Source organism: Labeo rohita, chromosome 5 (genome assembly GCF_022985175.1).
Source record: "Labeo rohita strain BAU-BD-2019 chromosome 5, IGBB_LRoh.1.0, whole genome shotgun sequence".
Classification (NCBI taxonomy): domain Eukaryota; kingdom Metazoa; phylum Chordata; class Actinopteri; order Cypriniformes; family Cyprinidae; genus Labeo; species Labeo rohita.
Window position 1 is genome coordinate 35086820 of NC_066873.1, and position 14418 is coordinate 35101237.

General features: G+C 37.2%; 1 protein-coding gene across 3 annotated transcripts in view; it reads right to left on the bottom strand.

The window, feature by feature from the left end:
- ssh1a (slingshot protein phosphatase 1a) overlaps window positions 1–14418 on the bottom strand; it is a 52540-nt gene that overhangs the window by 15396 nt on the left and 22726 nt on the right. For 2 of the 3 annotated variants that reach the window (XM_051109158.1, XM_051109159.1), the window contains one exon: window positions 4404–4504. In XM_051109158.1, coding sequence (XP_050965115.1) covers window positions 4404–4504 — 101 coding nt within the window. The other variant, XM_051109160.1, reaches the window with a different exon arrangement.

A 14418-nucleotide genomic window follows, 5' to 3' on the forward strand; every position in this document is an offset into this window, starting at 1 on the left:
GTTTTTGCTAATCAAATGCAGGCTTGGTGAGCAGAAGAGAGTTCTTTAAAAACAAAAAATCTTACTGTTCAAAAACTTTTGACTGGTAGTGTAAAAGCTCAAACAGACAACAATTTTTTATCTCTCTTCAAAAAAAGCTGAATTTTAAACATTTAAACCACATCAGCATTTTAGAATAATTTCTCAAGAATCATGTGACACTGAAGACTGGGGTAATGGATGCAGTAAGTTTAGATTTGCCACCACAGAAATATAAATTCTATTAAAAAAATAGATTAATTTAGCAAGCATTTATTTTGAACTGTAATACTGTTTCACAATATTAATGTTTATACAGTAACTTACCTTGGTGAGTGTAAAAGACTTCCTTCTAAAACAAAAAATTGTGTTGACCCAGAACTTCTGAAAGCTAGAGTATATTCATACCACTGAACACATCTCAAAAGAAAAATGTAATTCCTCATTATATGACCCATTTAATTGTTGTTGTGCTTTAAGAAGTACAGGTGTGAATCCATCTGCTAATATTTATGGTGTAACTTGCTTTAGGAAGTTGGACAGGGTTTAATAATTCACCACTGATGCTATTTTTGACTGGCTGCCGGCGCCATGAGGATGCAAATAGAGGTGACTGATGACGTCAAAAAAAAAAAAAAAAAAAATTTAACAGGACAAAAATAAGATTTAAATCTATGTCATCAACATCTAAAAGCGAGGACACTTAAAGACATTTATCAACTTGATTTACATTCAGAATGAGTACCGAGGATTTGCCTCATGAATAAATGTTTCACTGTTTTCACTGTCAGAGAACATTTTGTACCTAGACTGTTACAGAGGAAGAGAAACCCTACATTGTCTAGTCTAACACAGACATCCGCAGCTACTCAGCAGAGACAGCTGACTTCTCCATCTTTTAGTGCTGTGATGCAATTGTACTTTTTTTAATCATCTCATTCTGGTAATCTAATTCCAGATCTCCTAGACTGTCTGCATAAGTCACTTCTAGGAAGTCTTTGTCTTGTTCCTTTTGATTGATGGGCAGTGAGTTATTCGTGTACTGTACAAAAACCACATGATGACTCAAATGAAGCTCCAACCCCACGCGCCCTAAGGTCAGACCGTATGTAAAAACAAAACCGCTCGTCAAACCTGCAACAACTCGCTTGTGATTAGCACTACTGATGCATTCAAAACCGGTCAAATCGAAACTTAACATCTCAACGATGATAATATCAGAGGTTTATAACCGAAAAAAAGTCAGTCTAAACCTGCTGTGATATGACAAGCTGTCTGAAAGCATGACTTTATGCATTGCATGCATAAAGCCTGAGGGCTTGTTGTGTCTGCACGGTGTTTAGTTTCTCCCATAACAGATTCAATTCGCCCGCAGCAAACGTACACCCTTCTGTTTAGCAGTAAACATGTCCTTTAAATTAGCATGTTTAATAAATTCAACGTGTCACACGTGTTTAAAAGTGCTGGATGCATGGCAGCTAGGACATCTGTTGTTTTGCATTCGTGTCTGCACAGAGAGACTCCTTGATTGATTAAATGTCTGCTTTTCCAGCAGTGGTTTCGTATTGTAGATAAAATCATAAAATCATAGTCGTACTGTACTACTGTAGTTAAAAACTGTCTGTGAACTGTGAATTGCAAAATGCAAACAATGCAATATCATTATCTTTTTTTTTTATATTTTTGAGGAAAAAAACTGTTGTCATTCATAACTGCCATAGCTGTTTTACTGAATGCATTTACCTATAATTCGTTGTTTAAAGGTGCCATACAATGAAAATCTGATTTTTCCGTGTTTAAGTGGTTTAATCAGGTCCCTGGTGCATCTACCAACCCAGAAATCATGAAAAAGGACAATCCGGTAACTTTGTTTTGGTAAGTCTTTTTCTGCAAGCATACTTTTTTTTTTTTTTTTTAAGATTTCACTCCCCCAGTGACGTAGTAAGGAGGTCTTGTGTACCTTCACAGACATAACCGACTATTTTTGTACCTCGTGTTTTTAAAATCAACTTGTTTGTACTTAACAGTTTAAGCACAATGAAAGAGGACTTAGTTTTGTACTCGCATTCCGTGTGACAGCCGCTTTCTGTGCGCGGGCTTCAGATGTGTGCGCTCAGAAAACCGTATATCAGAAGTTTAAACTAAAATGGCTTAAAACACATGATTTCAGTGTGATAGCCATGATAATCAAATCCAAACATGTTTTTTAGCAGAGTATCTGAAGTATGAGCTGTAAAGGCACAGTCCTATTCTGGAAAAGGGGGCTGGGAGCAGCAGCTCATTTGCATTTAAAGAGACACGCATGAAAACAGTGAGTTTCTGCCTCCACTCAAAATGAGCATTTTTAAAATGATATAATGATCTGTGGGGAATTTGAGCTGAAACCTCACAGACACACTTATGAGACTTATATTACATATTGTAAAAAGGGGCATAATAGGTCTCCTTTAACTGGCAGATTGTGATAACTTACCCTATGTAATGACAAAGCATGCCCCACTATTGGTATGCATGTCTAACATATTTTTAATGTAAGTATGCGCCTATACAGAAAGTATGACAGCCTCTCTACCTTTTGCATCTCAACTGTTCTATAAATGAGGCAAAATGTAAAAATAAATAAATAAATAAATAAATAAAAAAGCTAACGCTATGATCCTCTTTAGACATTATGTTAACTATAAGTAACTTTGCAACTACATGTCAACTACCAGTCATTAGAGTATTATGACCGGTATAATGTCTGAGTATAATGCCTAATGTATGCCAACACTTACAAGCACGTCAACTTCCTCCTCTAACCCTAATCTAACAGTCTACTAATACTCTAATGAGAGTTAGTTGACATGTAGCAAAGTTACTTAGTCAACAGAATGTCTAAAAGGCACTATTAAAATAAAGTGTAACTAAAAAATATATTAAAATCATAAATATAAAGCGTAAGAAAGTGTTTTATATTTTCTTTGTGAACAAACAGGAAAACTCTTTATTAACATATCTGCATATAAACCTCAGTAAAACCACTAGGAACCACTTAAAAAAGAGAGATGTCCCATGTGCCCTATCTATAAGAAGTGATGTTCTCACAGGACCAATGTGCTGAGCTAAACTGCTAATCTGGCTAATCCACACAGAAACACACACACACTTGTCTGGGACACGCTTATGCAGCAGTCGGTCCATCAGCCGGACAGCATCTGCTGTCGAATTTCTGAATTTCTCTCCTAGGTCAGACACAGTATGCAGTAAAGTCACCCGTAAAAAATACTATAGGACCCATAATTTCCACCAAAATACTGTAATTCCAACAGTTATTGTCATTCATTTAAAGGGCACCTATTATGCCCCTTTTTACAATATATGTGCGATCTGGAAAACCCATCGGATGTCGCGCTGGGACATTTTCATGAAATTCGAAAAATAGGTTGAATGTAAATTTTTTGTCAAAATTAGGTTTTCATTAAATTATTACTCTATAGCATTTTGTCTGTCATCTCTGAAAATATCTTGGTGAAATCGCGCTGCAGAGATGCTTTCACTTAACACCACAAAAATAGTTAACCTGTCAATATAAACCACGCAACATATTTAATAAAGGTGTATCAATGCACATTCTCTGCCAGTCCTGTGTAAACACAAAGTTTTTTATTTATTTTTAATTTTTTTAACATTGTGAGAAGACGCAGCGCAACAACGCAGTGAGGTATTGTAGCTGCTCACTAAATCCTACTCGTCTCAATCTGCTCAATTTTGGTGATGTCAGTAAATAAATCAACAAATTCACTGCTCTCTTGTCTCCTCTGAGGCTGGGACTCTAAACAGTGTGCTGTGCTTGTCTGTACAGCCAATGACAGAAGAGTTAGCGTGCTTTGCTCAAACTTTCGCCATGGCGTTAAAACGGGTACACCATTGTTGCGAAAACACAATAGCAGCGCCTTGGGTGGAAACTTATATCTTGTATAATATAATAAGATCCCCTTTCTATGTCACTGGGGGAGCGAAATTAGATGCTCTTGTTTTTTCACATGCTTGCAGAAAAAGGCTTACCAAAATTTTTTTTGACTTCTGTTGTGGCACTGAGTTGTTGTTTTTCATGCTTTCTGGGTTGGTAGATGCTCCAATTACAGCACTTAAACACGGATATATCAGATTTTCTTGATATGTCACCTTTAAAGCTGCAGCAACACATCTGAAGTACAGTACAGTACAGTTAATAAAGGCTTGAGGTCCACTTACAGTAAACAATGAGAACACAAAATGACGCCTGTATTGTGATTAAAATTCAAGTACATTTGCTGAATTTTTGGCCAATGCAGAAACACATTGATGTGTGATGTGAGGAGATGAATTTTATGGAAACCCCTGAAGTGCAAGTATGGACTCACCTGCATGTTTGTGGTGGGGATGAACTCTCTGACCCTGTGGACAACTGCCCTGCTGCAAAAACAGAGCGGCCCCCTTGACCATGAAGAAGCTCTCGCTTAGACTGTAAAAGACAGAGGGAAAGAAAGGGTAGAGGAGACAATGTGAGAAATGTAGGTACCAAACAAACAAAATCCACAGAGCAAAACCCACAGAGACCTAAAAGTTGTGGATTTTGTGAAAGCACAATATATGGGTTTTTCTTCCTCACCTCACAGATTCTTTGCATTCTTTTCTTGCTGTGCATACGTATATATACAAATATGTATACACTATGCAAATATACAAATAAGGTATATATGACAATAAGTCACAATAAAATAAAAGTGAGAGAGTTCTTTCCATATGAAAACAAAACATTTCTGAATGAACTATGACTGCACATCTTTAATTTGCATGTTATACAAACCATCTCACCATCACTCACATGTATGCTCATGACAGGTGCTTTAGGTCTGTGATTTCAGGCGTGGTAGTAATTAGCCTCACGTGCAGTTAAACACAAACACACTTATAGAAATGTGAACCACCTGAGGCTTACTATTATTTTAATGCACTGTGGCACAAGTAAACCTTAACTGAAACTCAGTGCTGGGAAAAGACAGAAATACAGCTGGTAAGGTGAGAAATGCTCTCAATATCTTGCAGAGATTATTGATCTGTCAAGACAGCACTTTTGTCTATTATCAGACTGTCATAACAAGGCAGGGATGGCTCACATTAATTAGGCTGAACACTGTGGAGTAATACATGACATTCTGTTGACAGTTTAATGAACTTGTGTGTATATTTACATGGCCTATCCCTGTCTATGGATTTGGTCTGTATATTTAAAAACAATAATAAAACAAAGAGAGACAGAGAAAGTGAGAGAGTGACAAAGAGAGAGATGAATAAATTTTAATACCGTGATAATTTTGTGATCGTTTAGTACAAACTGCAATATTCCTAGTTGAAATATTTGTATGTGTCCCTACTAACATTTATTTGACTATACAGTGAAATATTATTAAAATTTAAAACAACTGTTTTCTATTTTAATATATTTTAAAATGAAATTTATTCCTGTAATGGCAAAGCTGAGTTTTCAGCAGGCATTACTCCGAACAGTAATGTTTTTGAGGAAGCCATGACAGTTTAGTTAATAAAAAATTATTTGAAATAGAAATCTTTTGTAACTTTTGTAAATGTTATAAATGCATCCTTGCTAAATAAAAGTGTTAATTCTTTCTAAACAAAAAATCTTTCTATAGTAAATAATATACTGTATAATATTTTATACACTGTATGCAAGTAATGCCTGTAACCAAAACAACAGAGAACATCAGTAAATATCAAAACTTTTCATTGCACTTTTTCCCTATTTTTGTCATAACTGAGTATTGATGGCCATAACTTAGTGACTGACAAGTACAAAACAACCTGTGAAGCCCACATTCATGTCTCATAAACATGTCAATGACTTGTCAGGCAACTAGCTGTTGGCTGTGGCTCCATTCATGCAGCACACATCAAGTAAACACGCTCTCTAAATCACTCTCCTGAATATTTAAAGCAGTCACATCAGTTAAAGAAAGAAGTTTTCACCCTCTTCTATGAGAGAACTGTTTATCAACAGAACTGTGATTAGGACTGATTTGCTTGTGTGAATGCAGCCTAATTATGCAATATATCTACCATTCATTCTTCTCTATCCATTTTTCTAGTTAGACAGAATTCATGTTAAATAGGCAAGAGCAGTAAGACTAAGCGAAGTGTATAAAATCTTATATCATGGTATGAGAAATTTTATTTCACGGTAACATTATATATTAGTCAACATTTGAACTGGAACAAAACCTTTTATCCTAGTTGCCCTAAAACCAAAACAATATCCGTTCTCATCTTAGGAAAACTTTGATGAACTTTTATGATCTACTTCAAATGTTGTACGGTATATAATGTGATAGGTATTGTGCTTTAAATACGGTCTTTATGGTAACATTTTTAATACCATGGATATTTTTATAATTCTTACTAATATCAATATCACAAAAAAACAACTCAAGCTCACTAAAGACACGTAAACAATTAGTGATTAAATAGGAATAAGAAACTAATTACAAGCAATGGGACAAATAACTTTTCTAAAAACCACTGGATTCCTTCAAAGATACATTCACATAAATCACCTACGCTGTGTTTTGACTTTGAAATGTGCGGTGCTCATGTTTATTCGACAAAGTAGTGGTAGGCCGCCACAAATAAATCAATGTATGGGAAAAGCTGGTAATGTATATTAAAATATCATAAATGTGTGTATTAAAAAAAAAATTAGCGATATATATTGCTACTGAATTATTGTCCAGCCCTAATGCAGGGTATATACAGAACTTCTTAAGTTGAATTTAATACCTTTTACTACCTTTTTTAATACCTTCAAAAAAAAATTTAATACCAGCACGACTTAGAGCTGCAACTGTAGTGGCGTAAATGAAATATCTTTCCAAATGGAATAACATATTGCATCACAATGTAACAAGGTCATTATAACTTAACATAAACACTGGACTCAAAAACTGCCCACAGATATAAGAATAGAAATAAAGACAGAAGAGGAAGGAGACATCTTCTTCATAGATCATTAGTCAGTAAGTCTGATGTGTGAGCAATCTAAAAAAAAGAGGTGGCCGTGCAGTAAGCACAGGTGTTATCAAAATAAATTAAGCTGATACAAGTAAAGCAGAGGGATTAATCAAGCGGTCACAACGGGCTTTTGTCCATAGTTTTTAATCAATGTCAAAAAGTAACAATTGCATTAGAGCTGAAGATATTTGTCCCGAACCCGATGTCGGGTCCGGTCGGGCTCGGGCTTGCGCTCCGGTTTGCATGAGCGGTCATGTGATGCGTTTCGATTAGCGCGAGAAAGATGCGAAAATGGATGCTGGGGAGGTGAAACGGAGGCTTGCCTTGGCGATTACGTTTTGGCAAAATTTGCCAGATTAGTACTATGCATCCCGGCCAGTAGCAGCAGCAGCGAAAGGGTGTTTAGTGCTACTGGACGCACCATCAGTGAGGGCTGAAACTACAGTGGATTCAATCATTTTCCTCCACAAAAATATGTACCCTAATCTTGGTGAGTAAAGGTTTTTCAATTATAACAAAATATTAATTGAGTCTTAAATGCATAATGTAGACAAAGTATATAGGCTAATGTTGGCATTATTCTCTTATTACATTTCAGATATTCACCGTCGCGTTGAGGCCGAACTGTGGAGAAAAGTAGCGAAGCAAATCCCGCGGAGCCTTTATCTTAATTTCGTTATGGCCAAAACCCCATCTTAATTTAGAATTTATCTTAATTTAATATAAGAAAGAGTCTTTTTTTTTATTGGCGCGTTGGCTAAGTGTATGCCTATTTAGAGTGCTAAGATGTTACGATGTTACATTGGACTTATTTTATTTTTGTTCCAAAAAAAGCTCACTTAGTGAGGCCTATAGCCTACGTTAGTCATTAATAAATTATATTAAAACATGTATAAATGACTCATTCTTGACAAAAGGCAAAAGAGCTGTGCGCACATTTGAATAACGTCGGGCTGTTAACGGGTTCGGGCTTTTAAAAAGCTGTCAATCAAAATATACTTGTCGGGATCGGGCCATGTCGGGCCTAACTTTTAAGGCCCGATTACAGCTCTCGTTGCTAGGTCTAAACACCACAGCACCTCAGCTCGCAATGTAGCGGTGATTGGGGCATAGCGTCTGCTGTCTGACGTCTGTCACGCACCTGTTGACGATGCTGCTAGGACTACTGCTGGCAGTGGTTTGCATCGGGAGAGCAGTCGATGTTGAGGGCAAAGCAGTGGAGGTTGAGGTCGTTGATGCAGCCAAAGCGCAGAACATTGATATGGGAAGCTGCTCGCTACGTCCGCGCATCCTAGCTTGGAGGCTATTTGATTCCATATGCGATTAGTGATGGGTCGTTCTTGAACGATTCGTTCATTTTGATCGAATCTTTAATGTGACTCGGGACGAACGAGTCGTCTCGGGGAGTGATTCGTTCAGTCGCGCATGCGCAACATCCTATTAGGTTCTGTACTGGAATTAGTTCACCTGTTTCGAGTCTTCTAAACGAGTCGTTCATTCATCTTATGGGGCTGTCACGTGATGAACGAACGACTCAAACCCGAGGACTCGAGAGATGAACTAATCAATTCTCTTTCCGGCTCAGACTGCGTTGGTTAAGCTTATTGAGCTGTCACGTGATGAATAAACGACGCTAAACCCGAAAACTTGTCAGATAAGAAGTGAGGTGAGCTAATCATAGACTAAAGACCCAGGTATGAATTAATCTTTTCTGTTTCTTATAGCATTATAGTTTTGTTTCGTTTGAAGTGTGATCAACGTTTGTGTAAGTAGTAGATGTGTTAGGGAGGTAAAACGTAACATTTTAATTATATTTTGTTAAAATGAACGAAATGACTCGAAAAAATATTCGTTCATTTTGCTGAACGAGACTCAAATGTCCGAGTCCGTGAAATGATCCGAACTTCCCATCACTATATGCGATTTGACGCCATTCACCCCCACCCAGGTTACATTAATCGTCTTCTTGTAGACGTGGCAATAAGCCTCGCGGCTGTTGCCAACTACTGGCCTAAGCCAGTCTTTAAATCTTGAGTCCTCCAGCCAGAGGTCCGAAAACTTGCATTTCCCCATGTTTTAATTTAATTACTGAGCGGAAGCGAGCTCGCCTACATGGTTGGCAGCAAGCCTGACGGGTACCCCAGTTTGTTTCAGCGCGCGCGCGAACATACACCACCTCACATGATATCGCTCAGGTCCTACTCTCAACTAGTGATGGGTCGTTCTTGAACGATTCGTTCATTTTGAACGAATCTTTAATGTGACTCGGGACGAACGAGTCGCCTCGGGGAGTGATTCGTTCAGTCGCGCATGCGCAACATCCTATTAGGTTCTGTACTGGAATTAGTTCACCTGTTTTAGAGTCGTTCGTTCACCTTATGGGGCTGTCACGTGATGAACGAACGATTCAAACCCGAAGACTCAAAAGATGAACTAATCAATTCTCCTTCCGGCTCAGGCTGCATAGGTTAACATTACAGGGCTGTCACGTGATGAACGAACGACTCAAACCCGAAGACTCATAAGATGAACTAATCAATTCTCTTTCCGGCTCAGGCTGCATAGGTTAACATTACAGGGCTGTCACGTGATGAACGAACGACTCAAACCCGAAGACTCATAAGATGAACTAATCAATTCTCTTTCCGGCTCAGGCTGCATAGGTTAACATTACAGGGCTGTCACGTGATGAACGAACGACTCAAACCCGAAGACTCATAAGATGAACTAATCAATTCTCTTTCCGGCTCAGGCTGCATAGGTTAACATTACAGGGCTGTCACGTGATGAACGAACGACTCAAACCCGAAGACTCATAAGATGAACTAATCAATTCTCTTTCCGGCTCAGGCTGCATAGGTTAACATTACAGGGCTGTCACGTGATGAACGAACGACTCAAACCCGAAGACTCATAAGATGAACTAATCAATTCTCCTTCCGGCTCAGGCTGCATAGGTTAACATTACAGGGCTGTCACGTGATGAACGAACGACTCAAACCCGAAGACTCATAAGATGAACTAATCAATTCTCTTTCCGGCTCAGGCTGCATAGGTTAACATTACAGGGCTGTCACGTGATGAACGAACGACTCAAACCCGAGGACTCGAGAGATGAACTAATCAATTCTCTTTCCGGCTCAGACTGCGTTGGTTAGCTAATTGGGCTGTCACGTGATGAACGAACAACTCAAACCCGAAAACTTGTCAGATAAGAGGCGAGGTGAGCGAATCATAGACTAAAGACCCAGGTAAACAATGAATGAATCTTTTCTGTTTCTTATAGCATTATAGTTTTGTTTTGTTTGTAGTGTGATCAACGTTTGTGTAAGCAGTAGATGTGTTAGGGAGGTAAAACGTAACATTTTAATTATATTTTGCTAAAATGAACGAAATGAACGAAATGACTCGAAAAAAGATTCGTTCATTTTGCTGAACGAGACTCAAAGGACCGAGTCGGTAAAATGATCCGAACTTCCCATCACTACTCTCAACATATAAATAAATCGCAAATTTTAGAAGAAAGGCCTGCACCTAACACAAATTTAAATTTATCTAAAAAAAAAAAAAAAATTGGGTTTAAAATTTAATACCTTGTCAAATGACGTTTATTACTTTTTAATACTTTTTAATGCCCTTAATTTTGGCTAATTTCATTTACTACCTTTTACTACCTTTTACAACCCCGCGGACACCCTGTAATGACAGACATCAGGGATATTAGACTGCTGTCACTTTAAGAGCTGCCCGGATCCAATATACTGTTACACTTGTTTTCTTTCTCAGCTGTTTGCTTTTCATTTAATACCTAAATTACTGTGTTTACAAGGATACTCACAATGACACTTGTTTTTAAACCATAATGCTTAAAAACTAGGGATGTCAGTTTAACATGTTAACTTAATTAGTAAAACGCCCCCAGACCTGTATGTCCAGTATGTCATCTTATATTTCACATAGTTGACTGTTGACAAATATTTTGCAGGGCAACAACTCCACAAATGCATTTGGTGAAAAAAAAGCCACTGTATGTTTTGTCTATATTGTTATTTGTATATAGCCTATATCACATCACACGTTATCACACGGGCAGCAAGAGCAATATGAAATAAGTTATTTGTCCCCAACTAACATGAGCTTAAATGTGATTTTATACAGTTCAATAAATATGATGTTGACATTGTGTTATAATTTAAACACAATATTATGTGTTTTTGCTCAATTTTGCATAGAACACATTACCTTTAAAGCCATAGCAGAATTGTTGCGTGTCTCTGAGCAACACAGTGGTGTTTAGTTTCTGAATGAATCCACGTTTTGAGCCAATCGTGTGAACCAATGATTCAAAAGCCCATTCTCAAAGAAAGCCATTTACTTCATTCCTGAATGAATCAGCCATTTGAACGAACTGAATGAATAAATGAATAACTCATAAAAACATTTACTGCCACCTGCTGGCAGATTTAGTTTCTTATTTAGAGTATCATTTCATTAAAGTGATAGTTCACCCAAAATTGAAAATTTAATGTTTATCTGCTTACCCCCAGGGCATCCAAGATGTAGGTGACTTTGTTTCTTCAGTAGAACACAAACAAAGATTTTTACTTCAAACTGTTGCAGTCTGTCAGTCATATAACGGCAGTCAATAGCTACCAAATCTTTGAGAGTAAAAAAAAACATACACAAACAAAACCAAATTAAACCCTGCGACTTGTGACGATACACTGATGTTCTAGGACACGAAACGATCGGTTTGTGCGAGAAACTAACCAGTATTCATTTAATTTTTTACCTCTACTGTCCTGAGCACATCCACAGCATCTGGCACGTGACATGTACGCGCTCTGGTGTAGTATACGCAAGCGCCGGAAGTGATCTGCGCTTATACATAATCGTTCGTTTCGTGTCTTAGGACATCAGTGTATCGTCACGAGTCACAGGGTTTAATTTGGTTTTGTTTGTATATGTTTTTTTTTTTTCTCTCAAAGATTTGGTAGCCATTGACTACCATTATATGACAGACAGACTGCAACGGTTTGCGTTAAAAATCTTTCTTTGTGTTCTACTGAAGAAACAAAGTCACCTACCATCTTGGATGCCCTGGGGATAAGCAGATAAACATCAAATTTTCATTTTTGGGTAAACTATCCCTTTAAAAAATAAATATATAAATAAATAAAACATGGGAGAGTTCACCAAAAAACTATTAAATTCTGTCATCATTTACTTAATATTCATTTTAAGCCTTTCTTTTGTGGAACATAAAATAAGGTATGTTGAAGACTGTTGGTAACAAAGCTGTTTTGGTTACCAGTGACTTTCATTATATTTATGCGATAGAGACAATAGTCCAAAATCTTTCCCGGTTGACAAATTTCTACCGGTTAATCATGTCTACTGGTAAATCAGCCACTCCTAAGGCAGACAATGCTTTATTTCAGAGATTCGTTATGGCCAACTAGTTAGACAACCCAATGACTAGTCAATTTCGAAAATATGTTTTGCACATCCCTACGCTATTCTGCAACTTGTTTAATTTCAGTCAAATGGTTTGTGATTTAAAAAATGTCAAACTTAATACAAACAGTGTAACTTCTCACACAGATGCAACCAAAACAAATTTAAAGCATTAACTGGAAAGCTAGATAATAAAAGTTTCAGAAAGATGGCTTGGCTGTTTAGGAGTGGCTACTCAAAACCATCACGGTCTAGGCAGGCGAAATATTTCAGGGTCACATTGTTTTCTCGGCCTGCTGTAGCAGTGACCCTCTGCTGACTCATCCCTCTCATTTTTCCTGACTGGACTTCCAGTATCTCAGCATTCAGAGGAACAAGCATCACATAAGCAAGCGGCAACAAAACTCGCATTGTACCCCCGACCCCCCCACCCCACCCTTCACTTTATTTCTCTCCTACTTCCTCCTCCTCCCTTTCTCTTATTCCCTTCTTCAACTTTCTCACCCTCCCACCAAAGGCCTCGAGGGTGTCAGCGGATCACAGAGGCTTTTGTTTCCATCCTCCTCTCTTTTGTTTCTCCTCTCTCTGCCGCGTTCTCTCTCTGTCCACCCCTCTGAGCGATTTATGTGAAGGCTGGAAGCAGCTCAGTGCCGTTGGGCTGATGGATTGAGTCATGACTGCGAGACAGACAGCTGAAAATGACGATACACAAGCCCTGAGCAGAGTACGCTCATCTCCAAGGGTGTAATTATGATGTGAGTAAGAGTTTTGAGAAGAAACCGCTCTAAAACGTCTTTGTCCACGTTTCACTTGCAAGTTTAGAGTCGGCCGCAGATAGATACGTGGTACCTGGAGTAGGATGAACAGCCCTTTGGTAGAAAAACTGGAATCAAAAGTTTATGTTTGTGTTGCTGTTTTGATTCCAGATTTTCTTTACAGTGTATATCTGAGTTTGTAATTATACATACATATACATATACATATACATATATATACATATATATATATATATATATATATATATATATATATATATATACATACATACATACATACATACACACACACACATACACACAAATATTTTTATTATTTTATTTTATTTTTCCCCCCCAAAATACTGCAAAAAAGGACTACAGTAAAAACCTCACTGTAAAAGTTACTTCATGTATAGTGAAAAATTGTACATGGTTTATCATTGCATTATATGGCATTTTACCATAAAATAATGTAAAATGTATGGATTTTAGAAGTAAAAACTACAACCAGAGACATAGAATTTCTTGCATGAGACAAAACACATTATTTTAGGTAAATAATTGTTTAATTTTATTATCGGTAATGTACATTGGGGTTTGTCATATTGCATTTTATGTCATTTAGTTAATATTTGCTGTATTATTTAGCTGTATACATAATCAATATTTTGTATTTTCTCTTGATAGCTTATTTCAATTAGAGGAACAATTACTTGGACCGAATGACCTTAGTCATTCCTTAGAGTATATTTAAACTGATTAAAGCAGCAAGCAAAAAAAATATAAATAAATAAATAAAAATCCTCAGTTTCTATCAATTTTCATTTATATGCAATTAAGGAGTTAAACAGCAACATGCGAAAGATTATGCTAATGAATCACTGAATCAGAATTTTGAATTGATTCAAACCGATAGTTTGAACTTAGTCATGAAACTGATGAACTTGTCAACTCTAATACTGTTCTTGCTATTGGAGTTAAAACTTCACAATGCAAAAATTATATGCAAATTAATATACCTACAATGACATGCCTAACTGCATTTACACATCTGCATTCTTTTCAAAAGTTTACACCCCTGGCTCTTAATGCATAGTTTTTCCTTCTGAAGCATCAGTGAGCATTTGAACTTGCTGTA